The sequence below is a fragment of the Lutra lutra genome, chromosome 10 (genome assembly GCF_902655055.1).
Source record: "Lutra lutra chromosome 10, mLutLut1.2, whole genome shotgun sequence".
Taxonomy (NCBI): Eukaryota; Metazoa; Chordata; class Mammalia; order Carnivora; family Mustelidae; genus Lutra; species Lutra lutra.
The window spans coordinates 105,692,960-105,705,843 of NC_062287.1; the positions used below are offsets into that span (position 1 = coordinate 105,692,960).

Genomic DNA, 12,884 nt, shown 5'->3' on the forward strand with positions numbered 1-12,884 from the left:
TCCGACTTTACCAGCTCTAAGCATCAGACAGAGGCACTGGACTCTGCTTTTCTCAACTCGGCAAATTTTATTTAGAAAAAAAGGTGGGGGAGGAAAAAAGTGACAGCGCTCTTTAGCCTAGGGTTTTAGAAGAGAAACCTCCACCTTTCTGCAGCACCTTAGCCCCCTCTCTTTCTCACTGCTCAACCTCCCTTGGCTTCCGAAGCTTGGAAAAGGCTATGTCCCCTGCCGAAGGAGAGTGGACGGTGAAGGTGCCTGAAAACGGCCAGAGAAAAGGCCCAGGCGATCAATGTTGCGGTGGAGGACACTGTGCAGCACAGCAAGATGGGGTCCGCCCTCACCGCCACCCTCCCTGGAGAAGTCCCGGATGAAGCGGCCACGCTCTGACTGGAAGATGAACTTCTGGGGCAATGGTCCATGCTCCCGGAGAAAGCCCCAGACACTGAGCAGCAGCAGACGCACTTCAAAAGGTGCCAGCTGGCTAAATACCTCGTGCATATTACCCAGGGCTGGTGGCAGGAGGCTTCCCTCTGCCATGACAGCTACCAGGGTGCAGGATGCCTCCAGGTGCCAGGGAGAGTGAGCTGTATCAGGGTGGCGAGAGGCTTCCCAATGACCCAGAAGGGCAGCTAGTAGCCCCCGCAGGAGCACGGAGCAGTAGCACAGGGCTGGGGGAGCAGCGGCTACCAGCTTCAACAGCTCAAAGAGCAGGGGCTGTTCCCGGAAGCGTCGGCCAATGCGGAGATCCCGCTCCACTGTGGCCCTGGCATGCTCCTCAGGGGGCCAGGCCAGCTCAGCACCAGCTGCATCAGGACACACGCTCTCCACCAAGGTCACTGCCACCGCTTTGGCTGCCTCCGGGCTCAGGGTGGGAGCCCCCCAGCAGCCCCCACATTCAGTACCCCCAGGGGCACTGCAGCAGTGCACCAGGAGGCTGAGCAGGCTCTGGGTGTTATAGCTCACTTCCTGCTGATTGCGCGACTGGACAAACTTCGGTGGCTTTAGGCCACGACCTATGACTCCAGCATGGAAAACTGACCAAATCCCTCCAGGTCCTGGCACAGCTGCAGTGTGCCGCCGGTTTGTGTCCAACAGGGAGGCAGAGGCCAAAGGAGCAGAGACAACCGAAAGAGTCTCGTTGTCCCTATCCACTTCCCCTCCAAACAGTTCTGCGTTGCCCCGATGTAAGGCTCCCTCAACTAGCAGCTGCAAGACAGCCTTGAGCCCAGCTGGGGAGGTCTGAGAGAGGCGGGTAAGAAGCTGAGAGGCCGATGCCACCCCTGGAGGGCCATGCAGCCTCAGAGAGGCAAAGAAGCGATGTACTCCAGCTCTCACCAGCCCCAGGAGTTGGGACGGGGACAGGGATTCTTGAGGAAAGGGACAAATGGCCAGCAGGGAGGCAGCAGCTTCAGCTACTTCCTCCTCAGGATGTAGCAGGAGAGGAGCCAGGTCAGACAAATGGGCTGATGCAGACTCCCCAAACCGGGCCCCTAGGGCTGCAGGGCCCTCACCACCCTGCTGTTCCCACCCCACTAGCAGTGCCAAGTTACGCAGGAACCGGGCAGTGAAGAGAGGCTGCAGAGTCCCTGCGTGTACCCGAGCCAGGCAGCTTCGGAAAGCCAGAGGCAGAAGGCCAGAGAGACTGACCACCAGCCCTGCATATAATTGGGTGGCCAGACTCAACTCTTCAGGGCCTCGGGCCCGGCTCAGGAGATGGCCCAAGGCCTCAGGTCCACAGCTAGGCCGAGTATAGACAGAGAGCAGGCCCAGGAGCTGGTGTTGCCAGAGAAAGCGCTTCCGCTCCAATCGTAACGTCTCTCCACACAGCTCTCCAACGTGGTTTCTTAGCGCATCTAGAAAGGGCACAGGGCGGGGGGGTGGGGGTGGGCCCAGCACCCCTTCCCCAGGAGGCCCTCCCCGGTGATGAACCAGTTTTTGCAGATGCAGCAGCAGCAGCTGGATCAGCCGGTCACAGGCCTCACGTACAGTGTCCGGCACAGCCAGGCCCTGGGTAGTAATGACTGAGGCAGGCATAGCTGTGTCCACCAGAAACTGCAGGAGGCGGTAGGCACCTGCCCCCGAGGCCTGGCTCACCAGGTGCACAGCCAGATTCAGCATGTTGTCCAGCTCCTCTCGGGGGAATCCCTGCAGGTGTTGCTGCAGCTGACTCAGTACAGCTGGGGGCTTAAGGCAGTCCACCAGCTCTCCAGAGACGGTGCCCAGCAAAGCTGGTGACATGACCGCCAGCTGCAGTAGGAAAGGAACTGTGGCCTGAAGGGACGGGTCACCACTCCGGCCCCCAGAGCCCCCTGCCAGGCTATCATGGAACATTCGAAGGAGCTCCCGGCGGATGCTGTCTCCGTGGCGGGAGGCCAGGTGCCCTAGGATGCCTACAACTGAGGCAATCTTGGGCACCCGTTTCTCCCCAGGGATAGCAGGAGATCCAGGGAACGGGTCTATAGAGGGGGTCTGAGAAGAGCTTCCACCACTGCCACCAGCTCCACCTCCAGCCCCACCGTGAACACAGAAATCCTTAAGGCCACAGGAGAGAACTCGGGAGATGATAGTGCCAGGAAAAGAGGAGCCAATATGGGCCACAACCCAGTCGAAGTGTGGGGAATGCTGGACAGAGGTATCCAGCAAGGCATCCACGCAGGCATCTGGGCAACTACCAATGAGAGCTGAGAGACACTGAACATAGATGTCCATTAATGTGCGGGTGGCCCGACAGCCCATCCACAGCTGCAGCAATTCGTTGAGAGAGCCAGTGGCATGGGGCACACGCTGGTGCTGGCCTGAGTATGTGCTGCTCAGCTGCCCCATGAGGTCAATGGACCATGCACTAATCACAGGTGCCCAGGCCTTTGGGTTGGCCCGGATAAACTCAGACAGCACCTGCTGTACTTCCTGCACCACATCTTCTAGACCAGGTCCCCCAGCTGGGACATGGGAGGGTGGGGGTGGACGGAGGTGAGGGGGGCCAGCCACAGGGCTTTCGTCCAGGGCAGCCAGGTGGGCCCGGACACTCTCATCAAAGACTCCTCGCAAGTGGTCAAGCACAGCAGCCCGGGCAGGTGGCAAAGAGCGGAGCAGGAGAAGACCACAGCGGGCATGTTCCCGGGCCGAGAGTTGGTGGCCCAGAATAGGGTCCACGCCAGTCAGAAAAGCCTTGATTTCCTGGGACAGCTCTTGAGCACTGGAAGGAAGCAAGAGAAGCAGACTTAGAGCGCTGCAAGATGTTAGGCACATTACATTCCCCCGTGAGCTTTGGTTTCTTTCCACGTAAAAGAGGGATAACGGTACCTCCTTCATAAGATAATGTACATGAGGGGCGCCTGGGTGGCTCAGTGGGTTAAAGCCTCTGCCTTCGGCTCAGGTCATGATCCCAGGGTCCTGAGATCGAGCCCCGCATCGGGCCCTCTGCTCACCAGGGAGCCTGCTTCCCTTCCTCTCTCTCTGCCTGCCTCTCTGCCTATTTGTGATCTCTGTCAAATAAATAAATAAAATCTTTAAAAAAAAAAAAAAGACGGATTGCATAGAGCACTGGGTGTGGTGCAAAAATAATGAATATTGTTATGCTGAAAAAATAAAAATTTTAAAAAAAAAAAGATAATGTACATGAAGCAGTTAAGCACGGTAACAAGTTCACACTCATCACCCAATAAATACTTTTCTTTCAATAATAATATCAATGTTAGGTAACTCATGTAAGGTATTCTCTTAGGAACTTTATGTGTATTATTCCAATCCAGACAACAGCCCCAAAAAGGTATGATCCCACTTTACAGATAAGAAAACCAAGGTTAAGTTATCAGATTATAAACTCCAAAAGGGTAGTAAACATTTCTGTGCTCTTCAACATGGAATACCTTTCTATTGAGGCTCCTGGTATATGGGAAGTACTCCATTAAGTATTTGCTGAACTGAGTAAATATATATTGTGTGGCTATAACATCTGCTTTAAAAAACACCTTTCCTGCTTGACTGCGCCCCCCCAAAACACAAGCTCTTAAAGAAAATCCTAAGCTCAAGCTTGTCCCTCATTAAGGCTTCCTAGTACCTGTTTCTTCCCATATTCTGCAAGCCTCCTAACCACCCACCACCTGAACTCCACATCAACAACCACCTTCCAGGCATCCTCAGTGTGCCTAGGAATCACGGTGTCCCAGGATACAGACAACGTAATGCCTGCTTTTCAGCCCTTCTCCTCCCAAAACCTATGGCTTCAGTCTTAGGCGTTCAGAAACCAGTGTTATGGGAAGAGGCAAAGTCCCCTTCCTCTGACTGCCTTTTCTGCCAAAGAACACCGCATCCTCTAAGAGCTGATAGGGCTCCGTGCCCTCATTCCTTAAATAAATAAACAAATAAACAAACCACCGTAAGGTGAGGGAGAGTAGCTTAGTTGGAGGGCAAGGTAAAGGCTAGAGGGAAGCATTTTGTGGGTTTCCGGGCCTGGGTTTCCAGGGAGTCTCCATGAAGTCAGGGGACCCTGGGTTCTCTCGGGTCTAAAAGGGGTAGGACAGCTCGGTTCCCAAGAGTTCTGATATCCCCAACTCTTGGGAGAACAAGGCCGGAATCTGGGGTAACTAAGCGTTGGGGTTTAGGAGGAGGCAAGACCAAGGTCTTAGGAGTGCGGGGACTGGAGCCCAGAGTTTTGGTGAGGCAGTCCCTGAGTTCTGGGAAGACCCGACCAGGAATCTCTGAGAACCCTGACGCGAGTTCTCGAGGTAGGATCTGGGTTTCTGCCGAGAAGCCTGGGGATCGGCGCAGGGCCGCGCGATGGGGGAAGATGCCAGGGGCTCTGACTACCTGAGCGGCGCGGGACCGTGGGTGGCGGGGGCAGGCCCGGGAGGCCCTGGGGCCCCGGGAGGGTCGCACAACGCGGACATCCCGGAGCCCGAGCCCGAGCCCGAGGCGGGAGCGGCGAAGCGCAGGCAGCGCATGCGCGCTGAGGGAAACCCGAAAGGAACCACCGACTAGGCTTCTCAGGAAAACCCGTCCGGCGACGTCCGCGACCCTCCTACATTGGTTCCGGACCACGTTCGGACCCCAGAGCGGGATCGCGACGGTGACAGCGAGAAGCTGACCTGGCCTCAAGCAAGCCGTTTTACCCACAAAGGGCGTTTAAGACACAAACTGAAGCTAGCTGCGGCTATTCCCAGTTGGATTTAATTATTTTGCCGAAAACCAAAAATGCAAAGTGTTCAACTCACGAGGTTTTAAAAAATGAAGCACTAGGAAACATTTCATCAATTAATAGTGACGATATTAAATAAGTAAACAAACCCTTGACAATGGAAAAAGCAGTTAAAGGAGAGAAGGGAAGGGGAAACTACTTGTGATCTCTGTCTGTCAAATAAATAAATAAAATCTTTAAAAAAAAAAAAAACAGTTGAGTTCCTGGAAGAAGGTCACTCTGCCTGTCTCAAGTACTCGTCAATGGGCTGTAAGGTGTAAGGAATTTTTTTTTTTTTCTGTACTTCTTTAGCCTTTGTTCCCCACATCATTCATTGTATAGCACTTAGTGACCTGCAATGGTTAAGAAAGCACCATATAAGCATTCATTATTTTTTTCTTTTTTTTTTTAAGATTTTATTTATTTATTTGACAGAGAGAAATCACAAGTAAGCAGAGAGGCAGGCAGAGAGAGAGGAGGAAGCAGGCTCCCTGCAGAGCAGAGAGCCCGATGTGGGGCTCGAACCCAGGACCTGGGATCATGACCTGAGCCGAAGGCAGCGGCTTAACCCACTGAGACACCCAGGCACCCCTCTTTTTTTTTTTTTTTTTAAGATTTTATCTATTTATTTGACAGAGATCACAAGCAGACAGAGAGGCAGGCAGAGAGAGAGAGAGGGAAGCAGGCTCCCCGCCGAGCAGAGAGCCCGATGCGGGACTCGATCCCAGGATCCTGAGATCATGACCTGAGCAGAAGGCAGCGGCTTAACCCACTAACCACCCAGGCGCCCGCCTTCATTATTTTTATTACGTTTCTTGAATAAACTCCAGAAAATCAACTCTTGGACAACAGGAAATTTGCCCATATTGTTGAAGGCTACTCCTCATCCCCTACAACAGTGTTTGCCAGGCACGTAGTAGGTTCTTAATAGTTGGTTAAATAAATGAAAAGGAAAATCGGTTTTGAGGCCAGAAGGCTTACTGCTCTCAGTGGAAGTGTGAGTTAGAGTGATACCAGATGGCAGTTCCTGAAGATACCTTTGAAACCACTTAAAAACATAGACTTGAAAAGAGATCAAAATGGCTGTACTAATGCTTCGGCAAAGCTTGATTTTAAGGTAACCTTTTTCTTCTCTGCCAAACCTCCTCTCCTCCTTTTTTAGCCTTTTGTTTCAGGAACCTGGTACCACCCTGAAAAGGACTAAGGAGTCTGGCAGCACCTATACAATTCCTATAGAAACCAGCTACATCCTGTATTTACCTATAAAACCCCCCAGCCCATTCCTCTGAGCCCCTTCCTCCCAGTGGGCTTACAGTTTTTGAGGGCCACAGCTTGCTACAGGCTCCTTTGTCTGGCAAACCAATAAACCTATTGTTCCTCTTTATCCCAAACTCTTGGGTCTGAAGCACGGAGGTTGGTTTTCCAATAACACTTTTGAAGTGATTGTATTTTAAAAGCTAAGGGACTAATTATGGTTCTTTTTTTGTTCTTACATTTTAGAAGTGCAGTAACTTACAAAGTGTATATATTACCTCCTAGCAAAATCTGTTCTAGAACAGTAATATGAGACAATTTCTGCTCCTAACAGTGCTTCAAATTGGGACCCAACACTTCCCATCTCAGAGCCTCAACTTTGGATCTGTAAAAGGAGACTTTTGAACCAGGTAAGCTCTCCAGCAATGAGAGTATTATGTGGTCCTTGCTCTTAAGGCTTTCATAATCTAAATGTGCCTTGTTTTGGTGTTGGACAGATCTAGATTCATCTCTGCTATTTATCAGTAATGTAACCCTGAGACAGTGATCCAAATGTTTGAAGCACATTTCCTCATCTGTAAAATGGGTATGATGTCTCCTGTCTCCCAGAGGTTTTACAAAGATCACTTGAGACCAGGGCGCCTGGGTGGCTCAGTGGGTTAAAGCCTCTGCCTTCGGCTCAGGTCATGATCTCAAGATCCTTGGATCGAACCCCGCATCGGGCTCTCCGCTCTGCAGGGAGCCTGCTTCCTCTTCCCCGTCTGCCTGCCTCTCTGCCTACTTGTGATCTGTCTCTCTCTCTCTCTGTCAAATAAATAATAAATAAAATCTTTAAAAAAAAAAAGATCACTTGAGACCACTTATTAAAAGACTTAGCATAATGCTAGATACAGAAATTCTTCAACACAGCAAGCTCCTTCTGCCTTAGATACAGGGGTAGAACAAAATTATGAAGAATGGGTATACCAAAATATTAAAAATGTCTTTTCTGGGGCACCTGGCTGGCTCAGTCGGTGGAATGTGTGACTCTTGATCTTGGCGTTATGGATTTGAGTCCTGTGTTGGGTGTTGAGATTACTTAAAAATAAAGTCTTGGGGCGCCTGCGTGGCTCAGTGGGTTAAGCCTCTGCCTTCGGCTCAGGTCATGGTCTCAGGGTCCTGGGATCGAGCCCTGCATCGGGATCTCTGCTCAGCGGGGAGCCTGCTTCCCCGCCTCTCTCTCCCTGCCTCTCTGCCTACTTGTGATCTCTCTCTGTCAAATAAATGAATAAAATCTTAAAAAAAAATAAAGTCTTAAAAAAAGAATATTATTGAAACTAAGGAAATTCAAATATGAAAAAGTCAATATTAGCCTAAATGTGTTAGGTGTGACAGTAGTATTTTGGCTACATAGAAGAATGTTCTTAGGGGTAAAATCTCATCTGCAATGGACTTTCAGATGAGTCAGCAAAGACAAAAATCTACGGACACATACATATTTGCAAATGCATAGAGATAGAACATGTAAGTGCAGAAAAATGTTAAAAATTGGTAAATCTGAGTGCGTATGTAAACGTTCATTGTACTAATTTCCTAACTTTATTGAAGGTTTGAAATTCAAAATATGAATTTGGGCTGGGAGATGCAACACTGGGCCTAAACCCTCCCTCTTCCAGGAAGCCTGCACTGATTAAACAGGACAGAGAGAATATGCTTTTCCTCTGTTGAACACACCTCCACACAGGTAGCTTTTTACTTTAAGCAAACACCCCAGCCCTGGCTTGCAACAGAAGTTCTGCATGCTAAAATGGGAAAAATAATGCTTGGTTCTCAGTTTATTGGAAATATAATCCTGGGTGCCCCGCTGGCTCTCAGTATAATATGTCCTCTTGATCTCAGGGTCATGAGTTCCAGGCCTGCATAGAGTTTACTTAAAATAAAATTAAAAATAAAACCCAGTAGGGGTGCCTGGTTTAAGCACCCAACTCTTGGTTTCCGCTCAGGTCATGATCTCAGAGTTGATCTCAGGGTTTTGAGACAGAACCCCTGTAGGGGGACACCTGGGTATCTCAGTGGGTTGAGCCTCTGCCTTCGGCTTGGGTCATGATCCCAGGGTCCTGAGATCAAGCCCTGAGTCAGGCTCTCTGCTCAGCAGGGACCCTGCTCCCCCCCCCCCCCCCCCGTCCACTCTCTGCCTGCCTCTGCCTGCTTGTGATCTCTGTTAAATAAATAAATAAAATCTTTAAAAAAACCAACAATAACTCCTGTAGGGCTCAGCAGGGAGTTGGCTTCCCCTCTCCCTCTGCCCCCCTCCAACTCTAAAATCAATCAATCAATCTTTTTTTTTTTAAAGCCTTTATTTGACAGACAAGAAATCGCAAGTAGGCAAGAGAGGCAGGCAGGGTGCGGTGTGGGGGGGAAGCAGGCTCCCCGCTGAGCAGAGAGCCTGATTCGGGGCTTGATCCCAGGACCCTGTAACCGTGACCCAAGCCAAAGGCAGAGGCCCAACCCACTGAGCCCGCCAGGCACCTCAATCTTTTTTTTTTTTAACAAAGATTTTTATTTATTTATTTGACAGACAGAGATCACAGTAGGCAGAGAGGGGGAAGCAGGCTCCCCGAGGAGCAGAGAGCCCGATGCAGGGCTCGATCCCAGGACCCTGAGATCATGACCCGAGCCGAAGGCAGCGGCCTAACCCGCTGAGCCACCCAGGCGCCCCAATCAATCAGTCTTTAAAACTAAATTCTATATTTATAAAATCCACCAAAGGAAGTGGAGACAAACATGACAAAGTGACTTGGCCCCTCTGGTCACACAGAGGCAGTGGCACGGCTGACATCACGACCCTATCTCATCTACCATCTCTGTAATAATCTGTATTTTTGTCAGAAATGGAGAGTTGGGAGTGTCAGGCACTAGGGGGATGGGAACATCACAGAGCCTGGCTTCTCATTGCTTAGTTCAAGTGAACTCCATGGGTCTTATGTCCTAACTGTCTCATTTCCAGGCCCACAGCCCCCTTCCTATGGCCCATTCCCGTTCGTTCCCACATTAAATCACACGCCTCTCTGGGAGAACTCTAGGGCTTTATTACAAGTGGAGCTGACTGCGAGGGAGCCCCATTCTCCAGTCTCTCTTCTCCACTCGCTTCCTCTCAACACACCTCTCCAGGGCAGGTGACTAGGCCATCAAGGAAGAGGAGTCTAAGGAGAATGAAAAGGGGCAATGCTTCCTCCAAAGTTCTCTGAAACAACCAGAGTCCTTCTGGCTCCAGCTGAGAACCTTCGGGTGGAAGGGGTGAGAGATTCAGCCGTCATCCTCAAGGTCCTCCATGTCTACATCCTGGGGGCCTTTTGTCTTCTTTTGCCGCTTGGGCTGTGGTTCACTAGTCCTGGCTGGCTTGGCGGGGGCTTCCACTGAACAAAAGGAAAGAGGAAGCATTGAAGAACCCCAAGGAATCCAGGCTTCCCCCTTACCCCCCTCTGTGACCCGGCCTCACCTTCCATGGCTGCTTTCTCTTTCTGGGCCAGCCGGATCTGCTGGAGGAGCTTTCTGCGCTTCTTCCCAGAGAGAGTAATGTTGGCACGTGCACTGGACCTGAAGGGGTGGTAGGAGCGAGGATATCCAGGTTAACCTGAATCAGCATGAGTAGGTTCTGGGTATTGAAAAGGTCTTTGAGGGGCGCCTGGGTGGCTCAGTGGGTTAAAGCCTCTGCCTTCAGCTCAGGTTGTGGTCCCCGGGTCCTGGGGTCCTGGGATTGAGACCTGCATCGGGCTCTCTGCTCAGCGGGGAGCCTGTTTCCTCCTCTCTCTCTCTCTGCCTGCCTCTCTGCCTACTTGTGATCTCTGTCTATCAAATAAACAAATAAAATCTTTTAAAAAAAAAAGAAAGAAAAGGTCTTTGTTTTGGGTTTCTTTTTGGTTTTGTCTTTTTGAAAACGTCTTTTTTTTTTTTAAAGATTTTATTTATTTATTTGACAGACAGAGATCACAAGTAGGCAGAGAGGCAGGCAGAGAGAGAGAGGTGGAGGCAGGCTCACCGCGGAGCAGAGAGCCCGATGCGGGGCTCGATCCCAGGACCCTGGGATCATGACCCGAGCTGAAGGCAGAGGCTTAACCCACTGAGCCACCCAGGCGCCCCTGAAAACGTCTTTGGATTCAAGTAAAAAGACTGAAAATCTGGGCTCTGAGGTAGTGAGTTAAATCTCTCCAACACTTAGCCATTAACATTCTTAGTACTACTCCCATCCATATATAAAGTACTTACTACCATTAAATGTTAAAATTTGGTATATGGCAGAAACTTGTAAGGGAAAGCTATTTTTCTCCTCTATTTTCAATATTTTTATGTTTTAAGTGGGCTCCACAATCAACATGGGGCTTGAACTCACGACCCTGAAATCAACAGTTGCAATGCTTGGGTCATCTGGGTGGCTCAGTCACTCAAGTGTCTTGCCTTCCGCTCAGATCATGATCTTTTTTTTTCTCTTGATTTATTTATTTGACACAGAGAGCGAGAGAGAGAGCGAGAGCACGCACAAGCCAGGGGAGCAGCCGGCAGAGGGAGCGGGGAGCCAGATGTGGGACCCCATCTCCGGACCCTGGGATCATGACTTGAGCCAAAGGCGGACGCTTAACTGACAGAGTCACTCAGCCTCCCCAGTAAATAAAATTTTGGAAAAAAAAAAAAAAAAGTCGCATGCGCTATTAACTGAGACAGCCAGGTACTCCTATTTTCAACACTTCTGACATCAGAAAGGTGTGGGGCTTGTCCCACATCAAGGCATTCTCAAATTCTGCAGATACCGACTGAGAATCCTGCAAATTTGACTCAGTTCTGACACCTCTACCTGGAGATAGCATCAGATCCCACAGGCTGAGGGCTCAGTCTCAAAAGACTGCCCCCCACTTCAGATGGTGTACTTCTGAATGACCAGCTATAAATCAAGGTTCTCATGATCCCCTTCTCAGACTCAATAATTTGCTAAACAGCTCACAGAACTCAGGAAACATTTACTTGCATTTACTTATTTACGGTAAAAGAATGAGATTCAGGAACAGCCAAATGGAGATGACGCACAGGGTAAGGTCCGGGCATTTCCATACTCTCCCCACTTTCCCTGAACCTCTACCCACCCATTCACTAACCAGGAAGCTCGTCAAATCTCTATTATTCAAGAGTTTTTACAGAACTTAATCTTCCCAGGTGGGTGGAGCTTAAATTCCCAACCTCCTCAACACCTGGTCTTTCTGGAGACCAGCCCCACCCTAAGTTACATTAGTATAAACCAAGGTGTGCTCAAAGCGGGGTCCTGGGGCCATGATAGGCACTCCTATCACTCAGGAAATTCTAAGGCTTTTAGAAGCTCTGTGCCTGGAATCAAACCAAGTATTTCTTATTATACCACAAAACTGTATTTACAATGAAAAAATCAGTGGAAAAAAGGGATGGGAAATCTTCCCCAAGGCTGGGAGGCGGGGCGGGGGCTTGAAAAGTACAAAATCCTACAGGTACTTTTGTGAGAATTGAGTACATGCACACTTACGTGCTTTTTTTTTTTTTTTTTAAAGATCTTATTTATTTGTCAGAGAGAGAGCACAAGCAGGGGGAGCAGCAGGCAGAGGGAGAAGCAGGCTCCAGCTGAGCGAGGGGCCCGATGCAGGACTCAATCCCAGGACCCTAGGCTCATGACTTGAGCTGAAGGCAGACACTTGACAGACTGAGCCACCCAGGCGTCCCGTGTGTGCTTTAAATTTATTTATAAAAAATCCATGTGGACGTACAATGTTACCTGGGGAGGTGGGTGAGTGGGCAGTTCTTACATATTTGGTGGGGTCCAAGACCCAGAGAGGCTGCGGGCTACCGGTCCCGTGACGGGCCAGCGGAGTGGAGGCACAAACGCTGCTTATGTAAACGCCAGTGCACACGCAAAGCAGAGCGGATATTTGCGGGGGAGCTCGGCAGGACGGGGAAAGGGGGCAGGACGGATAAGAGGACTCGGTCGGGAGCAAAGCGAAGAGAGTCTGGCACTCACGCCCGCTTCTTCAGGTGGTGCCGCGTGATCAGCCCTTCGTCTATCACAGCCCCGACCACCCGGCGCTTCCGTCTCCGCTCCCGGTTCAACACCCGCCGTCGCTTGAACAGCTTCTTCTTCAGCTCCTAAGGGGGAGGAAGATGCTAATCAGACGGAAGTCGCGACCCGGGACCCCGCACCCGGCGACTCCAGCCCACAGGGCCCATCTCTGGAGAGATGAGAGGCCTCCAGGATGCTTGAGGAAACAAAGTCGGGGCTCCCACACAATCACCGTTCGGGGCCGGTTGATCTTTCCGCCGGGAGCCCCCATGACTGCGCACCGAACCTGACTTCCAAACCGAGCCGCGGCTCTGCGTAGCGTCAGCGTCGGTCCCGCCCCTCAGCCTCCGCGAGCCAATAGCAGCTCGGGGGCGGGTCCTGAGCCTATATAAAGGTGGTCGG

At 50.7% G+C, this 12,884-nt stretch overlaps 2 protein-coding genes across 2 annotated transcripts; both read right to left on the reverse strand.

Moving 5' to 3' along the window:
• Positions 1-47: 47 nt before the first annotated feature.
• INTS5 (integrator complex subunit 5) lies at positions 48-4,945 on the reverse strand. Its single transcript, XM_047691269.1, has 2 exons — positions 4,810-4,945; positions 48-3,196 (listed from the first exon to the last, which is right to left on the reverse strand). Exons 1-2 carry the CDS (start codon positions 4,941-4,943, stop codon positions 217-219), a joined length of 3,114 nt encoding a protein of 1,037 aa, XP_047547225.1. The 5' UTR covers positions 4,944-4,945; the 3' UTR covers positions 48-216.
• Positions 4,946-9,478: 4,533 nt separating this feature from the next.
• On the reverse strand, positions 9,479-12,861 carry C10H11orf98 (chromosome 10 C11orf98 homolog). The gene is made up of 4 exons (XM_047693111.1): positions 12,715-12,861; positions 12,444-12,568; positions 9,909-10,006; positions 9,479-9,825 (listed from the first exon to the last, which is right to left on the reverse strand). The coding sequence occupies exons 1-4, from the start codon at positions 12,751-12,753 to the stop codon at positions 9,716-9,718; spliced, it is 372 nt and encodes a 123-aa protein (XP_047549067.1). The 5' UTR covers positions 12,754-12,861; the 3' UTR covers positions 9,479-9,715.
• Between the last annotated feature and the right edge of the window lie 23 nt (positions 12,862-12,884).

Bases quoted from the DNA above. Each gene is read 5' to 3' on its own strand.
- C10H11orf98 (XM_047693111.1), bottom strand. From the start codon at position 12,753: ATGGGGGCTCCCGGCGGAAAGATCAACCGGCCCCGAACG. The intron at 10,007-12,443 runs GTGAGTGCCAGA...CCACCCCTTCAG, and splicing joins CACCACCTGAAGAAGCGGGC to GTCCAGTGCACGTGCCAACA. The intron at 9,826-9,908 runs GTGAGGCCGGGT...CCTTTTGTTCAG, and splicing joins AGAGAAAGCAGCCATGGAAG to TGGAAGCCCCCGCCAAGCCA.
- INTS5 (XM_047691269.1), bottom strand. From the start codon at position 4,943: ATGCGCTGCCTGCGCTTCGCCGCTCCCGCCTCGGGCTCGGGCTCGGGC. The intron at 3,197-4,809 runs GTAGTCAGAGCC...GCTTCCTTCCAG, and splicing joins CACGGTCCCGCGCCGCTCAG to TGCTCAAGAGCTGTCCCAGG.